This window comes from Melospiza melodia, chromosome Z (assembly GCF_035770615.1).
Source record: "Melospiza melodia melodia isolate bMelMel2 chromosome Z, bMelMel2.pri, whole genome shotgun sequence".
Taxonomy (NCBI): Eukaryota; Metazoa; Chordata; class Aves; order Passeriformes; family Passerellidae; genus Melospiza; species Melospiza melodia.
In genome coordinates, this window is record NC_086226.1 from 69,681,514 (window position 1) to 69,700,623 (window position 19,110).

Here is a 19,110-nt window from a genome sequence, read left to right on the forward strand (position 1 = left end):
GCAAAACTGATGAACAGGATTTCCCACTCAAATATGAGGAAGAACTTTTTTACTATGAGATTGACTGCATACTGGAACAGGCTGCCCATAGAGGTTACAGAGATTCCTTCACTGGAGATATTCAAGAACCATCTGGATTTAATTCTGTGCAATGTACTTTAGGACAACACTACTTGAGCAGGGAGGGTGGACCAGATGACCCAATGTGGTCCCTTCCAAACTGACCCATTCTGTGATTCTGTGAACTGTGATGAAAGCAATACAGATGTGACATTCTCAATGCAGGTCAAGCAATTTTAAACAAGCACAGGCTCTAAAAAAACTTTTGTGTTTTTAAGTTAATTAAGAAATAAATCCTAAGTGTTGCAACCTTCTCAGCTTGCTCAGAAGGATGAATGACACAGAATCTGGGCTGTTTTTTTTGCTGCCATGAATAAATGTTTTAAGAGGTTGCTCCATCTGACTTTGCAGATGCTGTCAAATGAAGTGACAGACCATGTGTGTACTCTTACACACTTACAAAGTGGAGACATGCATCATTTTACCAGTGAGCTTAAATCTTTACCAGCCAAATGCAAGCAAGGGGAAATTGACTGGCTGCAGGGATGTAGAGGGGTAGGAGAAGAGAGACAGCACGAGCATGCATGTCTGTAAGTGTACATTTGCATAAGAAGAAAACATGCTCATCACTCAGTATGGCTGTACAGCCTTAGTGCAATACAGAGATAATACATGTAGGTAATAAACTCATTAAAGGAGAGAAAAATTTGAGATAATAATTTACCCGGTGTAACTAAAGCTCTGTTAAACTGACTACATTACTTCTACTACTAAGCCAGCTTAGTTAATTTGGCATAGCACTTGTAGCACTGATCTGCAGGGTGACATTTGCTCAACCCACCTTTTCCATGGGATATATGTGCAAAACCAACTACAAGGGAAAAAACTCACTTCAGATGTCCTACAGTTACCCAGAGGAGCAGAAATAAAGAAAACACCTGGAAACTAAGTGCATTCTTGAGACAGAATTAGTTTAATTATGGACATCTTTTGAATGAGATTGAGTTATTTCTTCTATAAAAACCTCTGATAAAATACATTTTATCAGTATTATACAGTATTATACTGCATCAGAAAAACAAGGCCAAAAAATTTAAAACAGCATTGCAGTTATATATGAAAGGCCACTGTTGTGCTAGTATGGTTTCCCCTCACAGTTTAGAATTAAGCTGTGAAAGCATCTTCTCAAGTTTTATTGCTAGTGCCATGTTTCCTTTAATCCTTAATCTTCCAGTCATGAAGGCCAGAGTTGGCTTTAATTTACCTAAAAAGAAGAAACAGAATCATCAGAATATCAAAGAAAGTGGAAAACGCCTTTGCACAGGATAACGTAATGCCACCACAGTGAAACCTTAGCATCTATACTGCTACCAAGTTCTCCTGGTATGAGCAGGGCACATTTAGGAGACGCTGCTCAGACATGTGCAGAGCACAAGCCCAATGCATTGACTGGTTCTCTCTGAAGATACACTGGCTGCTAAAATGTCAGTACCTGGTTAATAAAAGCAGTGTAACTTTTTGCACTCTTCCTGTTCACAGGATGCAGGAGTGCAGAAAAATCCAAGCAGTTCTTGCCTGCACTCTCCCCAGAGCCACAAAAAGCTGAAAGCTCCTCCAATCCCAGATCACAGAGCGAGAAGCCTCTCTACTCCCCTGTCACAGAGACTTTTCTGGGACAGCTTTTCTGGCTCTCCCGGTACCTGTGGCCCTCGACAAAGGCCTTTGTCCCTCACCTGTGAACATCTTCACAAAGTCAGCACTCGACATGCTCATGACCACATCAGCTGTCACGGGAGCCTTTCCGAAGCCAGCGCTCCCACCCTTGGTCTTCAGGTCAATATACCAAGTGCCTCCACCGTCGCCTGGACAGAGAGCGAAGCGCGGTGAGAAGGCAGCAAGCACTGCCGCGCCCTCCCTCTCTGTCGCCCCGCCAGACGCCCGCGGCCTCGTGCGTTTGCAGCGGCTCCGTGGCAGCCCGCACGCTGGCGGGGCTCTGCAAGGAGTCACCTCTCGTCCCCCGTGACGCCCCAAGCGCCGCGGGCTGGGGCCGCGGGCAGGAGAGCCCAGAGGCCGCGCTCTGCTCCAGAGCCGTTGGCAGCTGGCGCTTCTGCCGTGGCCCCGAGAGCGCCCCGAGCGCGGCCACAGCAGCGCCGGGACAGAGGGACAGCAGCGCCCGGGGCTGCTCCAGCGGGCCTGCGGCACCAGCGTCACAGGAACTGAACAGGAGCCCGCCTGCTTCGGGACCAGCTTCAAAGCGTTTCTGTCTGAAAACACCGGGGCCTTTGCCAGGCAAGGCTGCACAAGCGGTGGGCTTACCAGAGAGCTCAAACTGAAAGACACCCTGAGTACTTCTCACGTACTCCTCAGTCACTGCCCCTTGAATAACTCGGAACGTCTCTGCAACAGGACCCGATGGCATGGCTGCAGCAGATTCTGTCTTTGCCTTGGCCGCATCTGCTCCTTCCTGCTGGGATCTGCTTAATTTCTTCTCCTCTTTGGCAGCACCTATGAGAAAGATTACTTTTCTCTTTCAAATGCAAACCACTTTAAAAGTGTATGTAGAACCAAAAGCAGAGAACTCCATTTGAAAGAATTTAAGCTTCAAAGTAGGGAAAGTGGTTCTTTTACTATTTCAGTATTAACACTGATAAAGGATAATTTCTCCACCAGGAATCTGAATAGTTGTACATCGCTAAATGTAATTCTGTGATAAATTTTGATTCCTGACAGAGCAAAAGAAAAGCAAAATAAAACCACAGCAAAATTCTAATTTTGACTGCTTACAAGTCATTATGGCCATTCACACAACAGTTTTCTAATGTAATCCATACACAACTACACAACATTAAAAATAAAAAATCATTGTCTTTAATGGCCATTGCTTTCATCTCAAAATACTTCTGTCTTGTCTATCTTTTAAAGAACATGCATATTTTTACAAATTCTTCTGCAATAACTTCTAAGGTGGAAATAAATTTACTGCTTTGATCAGTGGCTTACTTCACCCCAATGAGCATGCACATTTAGAAATAAATGAAAGCTTCTGCAATTTACAAAGCCAATCAAGTGGAACAGCCCCTTAAAATGCTGTTGAAAGTCTCTTAGGTATCCTCAGTATCAAAAATACTTAGATCTGTTCTGTGAATCCCTACAGAATAACCTGCACTGGCAGCCCAAGGAACTAACACCATCTGTCCCTGGCAGAATGGTCCTAGTGTGACTGCTCAAGGAGTATTTCCACCAGAAAGGAACACTTCCAAGCTTGCCTCCTCTACCCTGGCTTTATCCCTATTTTGAAACTCCTATAAAAGCAGTTTCAGCACTCTTAGTTGCCCTTCAGCTTGACATAAACCAATTCTGAAAAAGAAAAAGCAATGCTTTTCTAAAAAAAATTCTACGTTTCACCCAACAGCTATTTTAAATGTGCAAATTGTGCACATTTCATGTAAGGAGCCATGGAGGATTTTTGTCATATTCTTTTGTATAAATGAGCAAGGCAAAAGAGATATTCCCACAAAATATGCTGTTTCCGCAAAATATGCTGTTTCCGCAAAATATGCTGTTTGCAGTCTAATTTCTTTTTCCAGCAATACTGACCTGTGACCTCCCTACTACCACAACTCAGATGATTAAAAAAGAATTCTTCAAAATAATGCACTGACTTTACACCATGGAAGTCCTGCAAGAGGTATGATTTTTTTCCCCCAGTTTTAACTACATAGTCATTTCCATAGATCTTACTCTTCAAATGAGAAAATGGTTTTTGCTAAAAAAGCTTGACTGGAGTCCAAATTCATAGGGAAAAAAAGAAAAACAGAGAGCATTCATTATTGTGACTTGAAATTAATTATGGAAATTATGGACTTGTACACATAGTGCTTTCCCTACCATATCCTTCTTGGTTCGTAGCTGTAGTGTCAATTTCAACATCTAAGAAGAAGTCAGGCATCAGAGGGTGACCTAAGAGGGAGGAAAAATGTATTAATAGATCCAAGTAAATCAGATTTGCACAGTAAGAATCCATTTCATCTGAAACTACAGTCAAGTAGTACTGTATCTCAGTTAAAATTTGAAGGAAAAATGTGGCATGAAGTAACATGTTTAGAATTTTTTTCATTTAAAATCTGCCCTAGAAGGCTTCTAAGGTTGCAATGAAGAACATTGGAGAAGAAAAACAACAAAAAAAAATCTATCTCATTAGCTGTTAAATAGTAATATATACATCTACAGTGCAGGTAGGTTTTCTTCTCATTAAAGAATTTCTTAATTTAATTTAATAGACATTTAATTATTAAACTCTCAGTGGATCCATATGGCCTTTCTACTAAGGAATGTTCTCAAAGCTGAGGCAAAGCAACATTTTTATAAACTAATTTAAGAACTCTAAGAAACAAAAGTGTATTAATATTCTCCATATATTCTTCCCTCCTTCTTGAATTTATTTCTCACCTTTAAAAGATGTCTTTACCTGGTGCAATTGCATAAACATCAAAATCCTTAACTCCTTCTTCTCTCAGCAAAACTTCATCAATAATGAAGTTCCCAGTGAAAGTTTTTGGTTTTGTCAAAATGCAATATGCAGCATCTGCCAGGATGTCCGTTTTCCTGCACTGTTTTTCTATTCCAGCTCCTCCCAGCATATCCATAGCAGCTGTATGTATGGCTAGAAAGTTTAGAGGGCAAGAAAACAAAGCTTTAACACTGATGACATAGAATTCTCATTTCTTTCACAGGTAAACAAACTTTACCTTCCTTTCAGGCAAAAGGAAACTCTAGAAGACAGAAGCTGTGAAATACTTCCAACCAATAAATAATTCTTTACAAGCAACAGTAAAAATCCATGAAACTATCACAGGAATCAAAAAATGCCAGAACATTTTTTGACAGTCACCTCCCTCTATGTATTTGTCAGCCCACCAGTTTTCCAATAGTTGTTCAGGACATGAAAAGCTAACAGGACAACAGTTTTCCTGAAAGTGAATGTATGACACATCAGTTATGAAGAGGAATTAGCTTTGGTGATTATCACACTCAAAGTCTTGATGCTTAATTTTAGTCTTTTTGATAACTCCCATGAGCTACTAAAGTGCTTCTCCTAAGTTAATAAACCAAATAACAAAACCCTCACATGACTTGTTCAGTATTTCACAGAAAGGCTGTGTTAGACCTAAGAATGAAATCCACATCTCCTAGGCTTCTGATTCTTTTATTAAGCAATTCTGGTACTTCTGCGCCATTCTACTAGTCTTCTTTACATTTCTCTCATTGGATCTACTAAAACTGTGGCATGCTGCTCTCTAAGTCTGTGATTTGCTCTTGCAGGCTGAGGTATCCATTCCATTTTTTTTCTTTCTATTCCATGGAAAAGCTATCGGGTTGCAGCTTTTGACATTTGCCATCTTACTGTTTTTCCCTCATATGTTCTGCTTCATTAGTTTTTCCCATCTGCTGTTTAAAACTCAACACTCTGCCCTCAAGTTTTGAGGCAGATTCACAAATCCTTTCCTACATATCAGGCCAGAACATCAGGGAAGCAGAAGGATAAATCTTGAAGGATAAATTTTTGTCTTCCTTGCAGTGCTTCCATTCCACACAAAGTAACAGCAATTTTGGTACAGAAATGATCACAACATTCCGTAAATAGCAAAAAAAATAGGCACTGGGCAGGACACGTGTATCTGAACTGGATCATTCATTCACCTTTTAAAGTACATACTGGGAAAAAAGGACCAAAATCTTAAGCACTGGCCTGAGAGCTCCTGTCCAAGTGTACCCTAGGAGAGTGCAGACGTGTGTACATGTCCCTATTGACTACATTACATTAGTTTTCTGTGATGAGAATTAGCTTCTAGGTTTCATTTACTGTTAAGCTACCTCAGTTTGCTTTTTTTTTTCAAATCAATTGAACTGCTACAAACACACAACTAAATAAAAAGTGACAAATAGATATACTGCACATACGTGTAGGTCTATCTAGGTCATTTTCTCATCTTTAAGGAAATCAATAAATTTGCTTTTTTTTTGTCTTCTGAAGTGATATATGCCCAGCAAGATTTATTTTTTTAATAGCTACCAACAGTGCAGAGAATATTTTTGTCAAATACTATGATGAAATTTATCAAGTTCTCTTAACTCAAATATATTTATTCTGAGGATTCATTAAGCTGCTCACTTTCCCTGTCCCACAGGTCTGTCACTTCTCTGTTACTGTTAACTATTATTCTTCTGAGCACAGTCACCCTATCTGCATAGATTGAAGCAAAGAGGTTTCAAACAGTACTGCCTCGTAGTCTGGTTGCACATTATTATATTCATTTCATATAAAGGATGCAGGTTTGCCTCTAATGCACATCAATAGACTTCCAGTTCTGTCCCAGGACACCTGTAGTATTCCTCTGCTCTCTTGGTGATGGGACTGCCCCTTGCCCTTTTGACAGATGTCCTCTTTCACTTTTAGATAAATGGAGAACTCTGGCATTTTAGTACCAACATACCTTCATGTGTTTAAAGAATCAGATTAATGAACCGATCCTGGCATCCATACTAACACTGAGGGTAATCACATTTGTATGAGATGATAGTTGGCTCTTAAATTAAGAACTTTGCAACTGTATTTCAGATACCCTGGAAGTCTGTAACACTGCCTCTCTGAAGGCTCACAATAAGGAAGTTAACTTTATCACTTTTGGAAGATAAACCTTTCAAAAGCACATTTTTTTGTACTGGAGAATTCACACATTATGATCTTTTATACTTTATGTCACATCAGTTTTCATGGAGGCACCACTGAATGAGCAGGCATGATTTCTGCAAACAAAAAAGCTCTGCTTGTAGACCCTTGATTTTATAAAAAGCTTAATTACTTTTTTTTATTTCTTTGCAGCATCTCACATAGATTTTTTTAAAAAGCATTTATTAGAATATATACAGTTTTCATCTGTAAATTGAATCTTCCTGCTCTTCCAAGCCTCATGTTCTGCAGGATCCTGTGGGGAACAAGTATCAGCTGCACTCTGTAACCAGTAGCAGCTCCCAGAGTGTTCTCCTCTTACTTTAGCAGGTATGGGTATGTTACCAAGGACACAATGGAAATGTAATGCTCAAGAGAAAGATATAACTGTATTTGGTTTGGGTTTCCCACTTCCTCACATTAAGAATGTCAGATTTTATAGAAGCTTATTAACGGCACCAAAAATATTCTTTAATACCAGACGACATCTGAGGCACAGGTACTACTACTGATTCTTGGAGTGCTGCAGCATAAGACAAAACTATAAAGAAATAGTGTATTCAACTATGTGATGCAAGACTTAATGTAACCTGCTTATAAAGTTAGCTGCCCCTCTGAAAAAGTTTCCATTGTGGAAAGGGTGGAGAAATTCTCACAGGTTCTTTTTTCCCTTGCCATTATTTTTCAGGTCAAATTATTCAGGTGGGCAGGAGAAACAGCCATGTTGCAAAATAAATACCTATTATAACCAGCTGGTCTCTGCAGAAAAAAATTCTTTAGCTTTTAACAGGACCCATAAAGCCACTGACTCATTTCCACAATAGTAGTGGATGTTTTTCCAGCACATCCAGAATAAGAAAGCTGTGGAGGATCCACATAATCTGTCTATACAGCATATGAAGTGTGTACTTACAAGACACAGGCAATCTTGTAACACCCTTTTTATGAAAAAATAAGTTAAATTGGTAGTCTGCAGTTTCATGTCTCTCTATCTGAATGAGATCATCTGAATTAATTCCTCTACAATCCCTAACTTTCATAGAAAATATACATTGTTAAATCAGTCAATGACCAAAAACCATACAATGGTAGGTAGGTCACCTCTGTTAATGAGAAACCAAGTTACTCCCACTTACTGGAGTCTGAGGGGATATAAAACCCATTTAACAGTGCCATTTTAAAGACAAGGCAAAGGGGATGGGTGGGATCTAGGGAGCTAAAGACCAAGAATCAGGTTTCATGGTTCTATTCCAAATGACATAGATACTGAGAAATCTCCATGGAAAATTTTTTGAGGTTTTCCCAGGGCATTCAAGAAGCAAGTATGTGGAAACAAGTGCACATTTCTTTTAACTGCCTCAGAAACAAAAAAAAAATACAACACAGACTTGAAACCTGAAAGGTGAACTTGACTCCACCACAAGGCAATCCATATTTTGAAGTTATGCATGTAGTTGCCTTCAGTATATCACAAATGAAGACCTTTTGTCTTCAAAATAGTACAGGTTTTGTGATGATGTAATTATTGTGAATGATATAATTATAATCTTAAAAGTCTATCCCTTACCAAAAAATTTCTGTGGGTAGAACTCACAGAGTGAGCAGGACTATGGGACATCCACTTACTGGAAGCATTTAAGATGCAAGCATCCAGACCAATGAAAAAGGACCAAGTCTGTCAGGCACACCAACCCAACTGTTCAACTGATGATCAGCTACAGTATTCAAGCACAGAAATTTGGCTGATTTTGTCTGAAATAGTTAAGTTTTTCTCACATTTCTCACCTTAGAGAAAGTAGATCAGAGAGTTACAGTTCCCACTAAAGGCTGAAAGGGGCTTGCAATTCCTAACAGCAGAACGCTGAAAAGTGTCTGTGTACAAACACTTCTTAAACAGGAGCACCATCCTCAGAAGAGGATCTTGGTTCATATTTTTATCTCCTCTTCCTTCTTCCTTCCTTGCACTTGTTAAGGAAATAAACACTGTTGTAATGTTTTCTAACACAATGACTGGGCACACACCACTAAGGGGCAGGATTACCCTCTGTATGGTATTGATTTTAACACTCTGTATAATTCCTGCCCATAAATATATCTGGGGAAAGAGACTGGCCTCCTTGGCAAACAGCTGGCCAAACCTCCAACAGCAGTCCTTATCCTCACTGACCCACACAAAGCAAATTGAAGCTAATACAACATGGGAGCATTGAGCTATTTTTCTTCCAGAGAGCTCTTTAATTTCTTGTCATTTGCAATCAGATGGTTCTGTGAAAAGCTCTTCACAGAATTGCACTGTGCCAAAACTTCCAGGAATAGGCCTTTTAAAAATTATTTCCACATGTACAGAGGTATCTGTCTTGTCAGTAAGCTCCTGCTGTCTAACTAGCAAGGAATTCTAAAAAGTACTACATACACAGATGTTCAATACCCACTCATTAAAGCATACAATTATTTTTGTGATTCTGTCCAAACCAAAACACTGGCTGCATCAGAAAAAGCACAGGCAAGCCAAACACCACACACACACTTCAACTGTGTGGTTTTAAACTAGATGAAGATGAGTATAGATCAAAGTGACAACAGTCTAGTGAGAACTACAATGAAAACCAGAACCCATGCAGGATGAAGAAATAAAAGAACTGCTCATAACATATATAAAAGAACACAACATATATAAAAGAAGATAACACATAAAAGAACTGCTTGAATCTATTCCAGAAGAAGTCTGAAGTACATTCAGTGTCAATAAAATAAGCTTTAGCAGAAAAAATACAGAAAGTCAGTATTTCAGTAATACTAAAAAAAAAAATAAAAATACCTGTTTTAGGCCATAAAGCATTGACAGCAACTTCTCCTCTAAATTCTTCTGCCATTCCCAAGACACACATGGACATCCCATATTTAGAAATGGTATAAGCTAAGACAAGAAGTGAAAAAATAGAAAAGTTTAGACTCTATGTAAAATCTAATTTTAATTATAAGAGGAATATAAAACAAATAATTGGCTCATATGGAAAATTCAGAGCTTTCAGAAAAAATAGCACTTTCCTAGAGTTAAAATCTCTCCCTTCTACCTGCTATCTCCATCAGCTATAAACTGTAGTCTGTCATCTTTTCACTGCAAACAAAATGAAAACTACACATGTTCTGCCAAAAAGAAAGCTGAAGCCTACCTGCATGGTGGATTTTGTCATGCTTTTTATGCAGGCTACACTGACAAGAGTGATCAATTTTTTTTAAGATGCCTAAGGCATAGCAGCTGTTAAGAACCAAACTAGAATCCTATAGACAAAAAACGTGGGGAATGGGAGTTCTATATCCTTGTTACCTGTCTACTTTGAGAATGGAAACTTGGGAAAAGAACTGGAACTTGCTGGAGTTTAACATGACAAATTTCCAAAATGGAAAGGGTTTATTACAGTTTTAAAATGAGCAACACTAATTTCAACACAATATGGAGCTCTTTTTCCATCTCAAAATAATTTCTGTATTAAAAGATAACACTGAGCTTTATCCATACTAAAAAAAACAGGAAGATGAATCAGTAAGAAAAGAAATGTTGGGTTTCTGTCTCTATTTGGAGCAGAAAATATGTAATCCTCACAATTCCGATAGAAAAATCACAGACTTACCCTGAAAACAAAAAGCATGGATGATGCCTTGAAACCTGCCCTACATTTTCCCACAAAACAATTTCTTGTAGGTCAGGTACAAAATGCTGTGAGGAACCATTAGTGCCAGTCTGTATGCAGTGCTAAGGATATAAGATCTGGCATTCTGCACTAGCACTACTGCACACTTCACCAGGCACTTACTTGTTTCTCACAAAATACCAACAAAGGCTCTGAAAGCTACTCACCACAATGATTTTTGAACCACATGGGATTCAAATTCATCGGTGGACTAAGGTTCAGGATATGGGGGTTCTTACTCTTCCTCAAGTGGGGAAGACATGCTTTAGACCTAAAAGATAGAAGATAGATTCAGACAAATCAGTCGCCTCTTATTTTATGGAACACCTATAATTACAGTAAAAACAATACTAGTAGACCAGTATTTTCACAACAGACCAAGACAAAGCCTCTTCTCATATCAAGTATTTAACTAATGTAAAGAACAACAACAACAAAAAAAAAAAAAAACCTGTCAAAGATCACTAATCTCAGGCCTAGTACTCATTCCTGCAAACTGGACCACATTCTCAAATCAGTGCATCAGTTTTGACTGAAGCTAATTTTCCAGATACTCAGAAGCCATAATCTCAATAGTTCTGGTAGTGGCAACAAAACACTCTAAGGCAACAATGAAAATTAACAGTGTAGAGCATCATGTAGTCATAAAAATATTTTCTTCTGATCCCATACTTATTTCTTCTTTAAAACCATATTGAAGAAATAATACTGCATAGCAGAATGCTATTACAAATATTCCAAAGAAAACTGAAACCCTATTCTCTTTTAAAAGATTTCTACTTTGAATTCACACATCTCTGTAAATTGGAACTTCTGCTTTACAGAAACTGTCTTTTGACTTCACTTCTAGCACTAGGGCACATGTTTATATTTTATCTCTGCTTGAGAATTTTTAATCAAGCTTCACAGGGTGAAAACATCACCACATTAGTGACCAACAGTTCAAAAATTCCAACAGGACCCACGCAGACTCTCAGCCACAAAGGGAACAACTTCACCACCTTCAATAGCAAAATCACCATAGTAGTAGTAAAGTAAATGATTTACCACCTCCTTAACTGTCTTGGGTCTCATTTCTTTTCAGTGGAAGGTTCACTAACAGATGCCTCAATTTCTTAATGCATAGGAACCAAGAAACTTAGCTGCCATAATTGAAGCTTGGTACAATAAATCCCATGACTCAATTGCAGCCATTGATTGCTACAGCCTGATCAGAAGGGACAAGGGAGAAAGGAGGGATGGAGGGGTTGCCCTCTACTTCAACAAGTGCATTGAGTGTGATGAGCCATCTCTGAAGAACAACCTGTGAACAACAACAATGACCAGGTAAAAGCCTGTGGGTAAGAAACAGAGACTGAGGCAACAAAGGGAATCATGTGGTTGGTGTCACTACAGGTCCCTGACCAAGAGTAGCCTATTGATGAGACCGTCTTGCTCCAGCTACAGGAAGGATCATACTTATGTATGTATAAGAGTATACATACATACTCTTGTCCTACTGGGAGACTTCAGACACCCCAGTATCTGAAGGAAAAGTAGCAAAACAAACTGTAGGCAACCCAAGAGATTCATGGAGCATACTCCTTGATCCAGGTAAAAACCCTACCAGAAGGGATGCCATTCTGGACCTGATGGTCACAAACCTAAGTGAGCTAATCAGGGACATCACGACAGGAGACAGCCTGGGCTGCAGTGATCATGCACCGATGGACTTCACAGTTTGGAGGGAAATGGGTCAGGCAAAGAGCAAAGTCAGGGCCCAGAGCTTCAGAAGAGCAAAATTCCAGTTCTTCAATGAGTTAGCCAGCAGGAACCCTTGTAACGCTGCCTTCAGAAACAAGGGAGCAGAACAGAACTGGCAGATCTTTAAGGACACCTTCCACAGAGCACAAGAGCTAGTGACCCAATGGCAAAGAAATTGGCAAGGAAGGCAAGAGACTGGAATAGAAGAGTACAAGAACTGCTGGTCAAATTAAAGGACAAGAAACAAATGCATAGCCAGTGGAGACAGGGAAAAAGTATCCTGTGAAGAATATCCAGACTTGTTGTACACATTCGGGGTGAGGAAAGCTAAAGTGAAACTGGAACTGAACTTTACAAGGGATGCAAAGAATAACAAAAAGGGCTTCTACAGATCTGTCAGTCAGCAAAGGAAAGCAAAGAAAATGTATACACATACACCCTGGGATAAGCAAGGCTGGAACATTGGTAGCAACTAATGCAAGAAGGCTGAGAGGCTCAACTTTTTTGCCTCAGTCTTCAATGGCAACTTCTCTTCCCACACCTGTTAAGTAGATGGACAGAAGGATGGGGATTTGGAGAGCAAAGTGTTTCCCACTTTAAGTGAAGATGAGGACTCTGACCATGAGGAGCCTGAACATACACAAGTCCTTGGGGCCTGATGACATGCACCTCACAGTCCTGAGAGAATAGTCTGCCAAGCCACTCCCCATATTTGAAAAATTGTGGAATCAGGTGAAGACCCAAGTGTCTGGAAAAGGGGAAACATACCAATGTTTAAAAAGGGTGGACAAGAGAACCCCGGCAACTACTAACCTGTCAGCCTCACCTCCGTGCCTGGGAAGATCTTGGAACAGATCCTCCTAGAATCAGGAGGTGATCCTAGGACAGGGAAGTGATTTGGGACAGTCAGAAGGTCTTCATCAGGGGCAAGTCCTCCCTGATCAACCAAAAGGCTTTCTACGACAGAAGGACTACACCAGAGGTCAAGGGTAGCACTACAGGTGTCATTTAGTCTGTATAGCTTTAGAGAAGGTGCCTCATAACATCCTTTTATGTAACTCGAGGAGAGAAGATTTAATGGGCAGACTGTTCAGTGGATAAAAAATTGGTTGGACAGTGGCATCCAGAGGGTAGTGGTCATTGGATCAGAACTCTGATGGGTATCAGTGACAGGAGGTGTCGCTCATGGGTGGGTATTGGGACCAGTGTTAGTCCATGTCTCCATCAATGACACAGATGAAGAGATCAAGAGCACCCTCAACAAATTTGCAGATGATCCCAAACTGAGTGGTGCTGTAGACACCACTAAAGGTCAGGATGCCATCCAGAGGAACCTGGACAAGTTTGAGATGTGAGCACATGGGGATCTCATGAGGTTTAACAAGACCAAGAACAGGTGCTGCACCTGGGTCAGGACACTCCCAGTATCAGCACAGGCTGGGGGATGAATGGATGGCTTTAAATTGAAAGAGGGTGGGTTGAGATTAGATATTAGGAAGAAATTCTTTACTCTGAGAGTGGTAAGGCATTGGAACATGTTGCCTAAGAAACTGTAGATTCCCCACCCATTGAAGGGTTCAAGGTCAGGCTGGATAGGCTCAGAGCAACCTGGTATATGGGAGATACCTCTGCTTATGGTGGGGGCTTGGAAGCAGACAGTTTTAAGGTCTCTTCCAGCCCTTGGAAGCAGAAAACGTTTTAAGCTTTCTTTCAGCCCAATCCTTTCCATGATTTAACAATTCCATGATCCTATGTCAACAGGTATACTCTGTAAGCTGGGGAATCTTTCCTAGTACCACCTCTACACAGGCAAAAAATCCACACCTTTTTTTATAAGCTATTGAAATTTTCTGAACATTAAACTGAAAGTAGGTCTCTACAAATTACAATCAGATTTAACATACAAATCAATGAGAAACAAGGGCAAAAATGCTTCACTAGGTTTTCTCAAAATGCTTCACTAGGTTTTCTCAATTGAGAACTACAAAAACAATGACAAAGACCATTCCCTTGAGAGGCGCTGATTTTTCTTATGCTTTTCCCCTTCCAGCACACAGAACCTGATTTTTAATCTTTTCAAGGTAGAACAGGACTAAAAATACAGTTTAAGAATTCCCCATTAATTTGGAATAGCTAGATGTAACATCAAGAAAATCACTGCTGCTATTGGATGGGGAGGAGAAGATGGAACTTGCTACAGCAATACAGTTAAATCCATTCAGCAATTTATGAAGAGCTGGGAACCAGACTGATCTGCAGAAAGGAGAATGACAATCAGTCTGTTCTAGACAGGAGGACTGGACTAGATGACCTTTAAAGGTGCCTTCTAACCCAAACTATTCTACAATTCTGTCGTGATACTTTGATACAAAGCTTTCTGATCACACCAAGCAACATCTGGATTTAGAGAATCTCCATCATCTTATGGGCTTTTTTATAAACCCTGTGAAAATCCAAGTCTTCATTTTAAGACAGTGATTTAAATGACATTCTGAAAATGTAATGATGATTCAACCTGCTAAATCCACCTCCTAGCATGTGCAAAATAAGGAACCCAGGAATTGTGAAATCAAATCTTAGTATGTTCATTTAAATAAACAATAGAATTGATAAGCTGAAAGTAGGAGGAGAACACTTTGGATCATGAAGTTACAAGTTCAACATTTCTCTTTTAAGTATGGTGAGTTTTACAACATTTCTCAAGATGAGAAAGAAGCTTATGAGAAGAAAGCTGACAAGTAAGATATTGACTTGATGTATGCAAAAATGTAGTCATTTTGCTTGAAATGAAACAGCACCAACATTTAACAAAGCCAAGCTGGAGCTTCATTTGAAACAAATTACTTTTTTCTTCCTACATGCATGGAGGGGCTTGTGAACATTTAATGACTTCAGTAATAACGTTTCTGTTTACTCCAACTAGCAAATAATTCTTGGAAATATTAATTCAAATCAGTTGACCAATAACTGAGCAACTTCCTGTGAGTACATGCAGAATATCTGCACTCAAATTCTAGGACAGTAAGACAGCTACAGAATTTCTCAGAAAAACTGAAATAACATCATGCATTCTGTTACAATTGCTTTGCTTCCTTCTCTCAGCACTTACGTAAGATAGGTTCCTCGTACATTGACATCCATCATGAGATTGACCTTCTTCGTTGCTGTTTCCAAAGTGCCCGTCAAAGAGATGGCGCTTGCATTATTCACCAAAATATCAATCCCTGGTTTTAAAGTAAGCCATTTCACATTAGCATTTAAAGAAAAAAAAATGAGTAAGGCAGGCAGTTCTTTTTTCTCTTTGTTTGAACAATCTGCCTGTTAATGCCTGCCTTCCCCCACACCTTAACTTACCTCCAAAAGTCTTAACAGCTTTCTCCACGGCATTAATGATTTGCTGTTCTTCTCTCACATTAACAATGCATGGCAAAGCCTTTCCTCCAGCTGCTTCAACTGCACAATTAAAAAATTAAATATTTAAAAATTTTCTCTCAGATGGGACAACTAACATAAACCTTCTGAGAACCTCTCAAGCAATGACAACTTCAAGATGGCACTGAAAATCACACTCTCATATTGTGACCTTTTAACACATCATAGGAGGAACAGGGAAGCCAAAACAGTATCTTAGCACTGCAAATGTTTATTTCATACATCTCAAGTAGCATAGCATTTTTACATTTATATATATACATCCATCTTCATTACCGTAGCATTACAGCATTCCTGGGAGGCAAGAGAAGCACTAAGCATAATTTAGTAAAGGTGAACTCGAACTAACAGTCTATGCATTTTTCCACTCAGGTACAGTAATTAAGCAAGGGTATACACTCAGCCAAGCACCTTCACTTGTAACAACTTACTTTCTTGTGCAGCAGTGTAGATAGTCCCTGGAAGAGTAGGATGGGGCTCAGCTGTCTTGGCAGCTATCACAATGTTGGCACCGTCCTTGGCAGCTTTCAAAGCAATGGCCTTGCCAATGCCCCGGCTCGCACCTGTGATGAAGAGAGTGCATCCTGCCAGTTTCCTAAAGGTGAAGGGGAAAGTGGACAGTAAAGAAGAGAAGAATAAAACAGAAGCTGTTAATCATTTGACTTTTATCAGACTCTAAGGGCAAACATAATTAGGACAGTATCCCAGCCAGAAAAACGCCTTCATCCTTTTACTAAGAAAACAGCCCAAAGAACACAAAAGGGATGGTTACAGCTACAGAGAAGTGCACTGATGTAAGACCACATCCCAAGTTTGCAAACACTACAAAGAAAGTTACCCAGTTACATTTCTCCCTTTTTGTAAAAAGATCCAACACACTGTATCACAACAGAGCTGCTATGTTCTCAGCAATGGAAAAGAAGTAATTTGTAAAAACAAAATGCCAGTTTCCAACAAGACAACACACCTACACAGATCTTCTGAATTCTATTAATCACAATGCTCTAAATACAAAAAACTCATGTCTCAATGGGGTATAAAGTCTGGAACCACAGCACCATATGCAAATGCCAGAAGCTTTATTTTCAGAAATGGCAATTTTTCTCTTAAATTTTTCTCCATACTCAACAGCTTCCCAGTAACTGTGTGTAGTCCAGTGGATCCTCCCATAAACAGGTCCAATCAACTGAGAGAAACTATCAAGTTTTAAAGCTTAAGAAGGATGTCTGGCTAACACAGTATCCCTGATTTTTTGGAAAGACAAATATCAACTCCACAAACATATTCAATGATAAAGTCTTTTAGACAACAGGTTTGCATATGAAGGAATGTGTGTTTCAGTGCTTTACATAAGGGTAATGTTTCTTTATGTAACACTGTAGCAAAATGCAGGAGGTTCAGGATTTTAACTTCAGTTGAAGAATTAATATAAACTATGTGCAACAGCAACGTCAATTTTTGCTTGTATCACAAAAGTCACACCATAAATGTTACAAAAGCTTACACTCTGAGCTTCCATTAATTTTCCTTTCAGACTGGGCCAAACTTAGTATTGTTTCTCCCCATCCAGTTTCAGGTATGTTTTTCCCCTCTAATCTGAGCACATCTATCACTTAAATGCTCTCTAGGAGGATGTTTGCTTTCAAAAGGCAGAAAATTGGAATGGGGCAGAAAGGGGGAGACGCCTCTTTCCCTGAAGCGGCAAGGCTAGGTAGGCATCTACAGGATCTCAGAAAGTCAACCATGTCCAGATGATGTCATTTCAAACAGCTTTTATCTGCAAAATCTTAGAGTCTTAGAGTCTTAGAAAGGCACGGGAAGAAAAATATCTAAACAGAAGAGTGAACCACAAAAATCTACTGATATGAACTCAGTCACACAGTGAGGAAAGTTAAACTGTGGAATACATAGTCAAAGTGTAAAAGTCAGTGAAGTAAGGTCAGAACCTAGTTTCTACCTCCTTCAACCAATCAATATGAGGTCAGCATAATTCACCTTAGTCAGAGAAGAGGCAAATGGACCCCCTAGAAGAGGGGTCCAGCAGGAGGCAGCTCTGGAGGAGAAAAGAGCAGAGAAAAGCTGATAGGGCTTTAAGCCCTGCCTGCGGCTGGAGTGGTCTACTCAGGAAGACAAGAAAGTGTACCAGAGACTAGCAGGACTATGCAGGGAACTTAGCTCCCAAGAAAAGTGTCATACAGGGAGTGGGTGCAAAGACAGGCCACAGAGAAGGAATTAGAAACACTGCCAGGGCACATTGGGGTGGTGCCAGTAAAATCAAAGTTCACCTGCAGCAGAAGCTTGTGAAGGACATCAAAAGCTCAGAGACTTCTGCTACACTGGTAGGGATAGCAGGCCCTTTGCTTAAGAGAGTGGGTGAATGCAAGTCTTTCAACACGGTCATAGTATTTTTGCTTCATATTTAAGACATGATGCCATGATCTGAATGCATGTGCAAATGACAGGTAAAAAACTAGTTGGTTAGTCAGGGTCAGAGGGTGGTGGTTAGTTAGTCATATTCGCAAGACTAAGGATTTCTTTCTTAATTCATTTAGCAGCCCAGTAGTTTGAAGTTCATAAAGCACATCTGCCTGGCTCAAATATCTTATGACCTGTATTGTGAAGGTCACATCTGCATCACTTCCATTAAGAGCTGAATTCTGCTAATAAGACAGAAAACATCAAATTCACATCTGTGCCCTACAATCTTGGAAAACAAGATCGGTTCCTTTCCCACCACAGATGACTGCCAATAAAGACCTTCAGGTCACATCAGGGACACTTTTAATGACTTACACAGATGCTAGGAATTTAATAATCCTCTTTATAACACACAGGAACTAATAATAACTTATCTTCCCAGCTGTTATCTGAAAAGCCAAAAGGCAGAAAACACTTCTAAATTAAGATCCTATACAGGAAGAAAATTTGGCTGCCAGGTAAGACAGTAGTAGAAGACTATAATACTAAACAACAATAACAAAAATAATAACAAAAATAGCAACAACAACAATACTAATAGTAATAAGCAATTATACTTTAATAAAAATGTTCCATATGAAATTACTGATACACTGCCTAATTTACATTAAACTCCTCCAGTAACTGCTTCCCTTGCATAAGGCACCGTTCAAGTCCCCTGTACGACCCGCACTGCTCGTCCTAGGGTTCCGGTGCTGCCCGGGCCCCTCGGACACGCGTGTCCTCCGCCACAGCTCCTCGCCCTCGGCCGCTGCGAGTCCCGCTCGCCCCGCACGGCGACAGCGCTCAGGGTGTCCCGCGAACCCCCAGCGGCCCCGGCCGCAGCCCGCCCGCCCCGAGAGCCCCTGGCGGGCGGCGCAGCCCCGTCCGGGCGCGGCGGGGACACCTTACCCGGTGTTGGGCAGCATGGCGGCGCGGGCAGCCGGGCCGGGCCGGGCCGGGGCAGGGGCAGGGGCAGGTCCGGGGCCGCTCCGC

General features: G+C 40.3%; 1 protein-coding gene and 1 long non-coding RNA gene across 2 annotated transcripts in view; one reads left to right on the plus strand and one right to left on the minus strand.

Moving 5' to 3' along the window:
- LOC134431908 (uncharacterized) overlaps window positions 1-2,932 on the plus strand; it is a 34,761-nt gene extending 31,829 nt beyond the window's left edge. Inside the window, exon 2 of the long non-coding RNA XR_010031142.1 lies at window positions 1,600-2,932. This is a non-coding gene — a long non-coding RNA (uncharacterized LOC134431908). The remainder of the gene's footprint in view (window positions 1-1,599) is intronic.
- On the minus strand, window positions 1,011-19,094 carry HSDL2 (hydroxysteroid dehydrogenase like 2). Its single transcript, XM_063180188.1, has 11 exons — window positions 19,027-19,094; window positions 16,089-16,252; window positions 15,580-15,678; window positions 15,335-15,449; window positions 10,650-10,753; window positions 9,609-9,707; window positions 4,529-4,723; window positions 3,949-4,020; window positions 2,377-2,565; window positions 1,794-1,922; window positions 1,011-1,324 (listed from the first exon to the last, which is right to left on the minus strand). The coding sequence occupies exons 1-11, from the start codon at window positions 19,041-19,043 to the stop codon at window positions 1,212-1,214; spliced, it is 1,296 nt and encodes a 431-aa protein (XP_063036258.1). The 5' UTR covers window positions 19,044-19,094; the 3' UTR covers window positions 1,011-1,211.
- Between the last annotated feature and the right edge of the window lie 16 nt (window positions 19,095-19,110).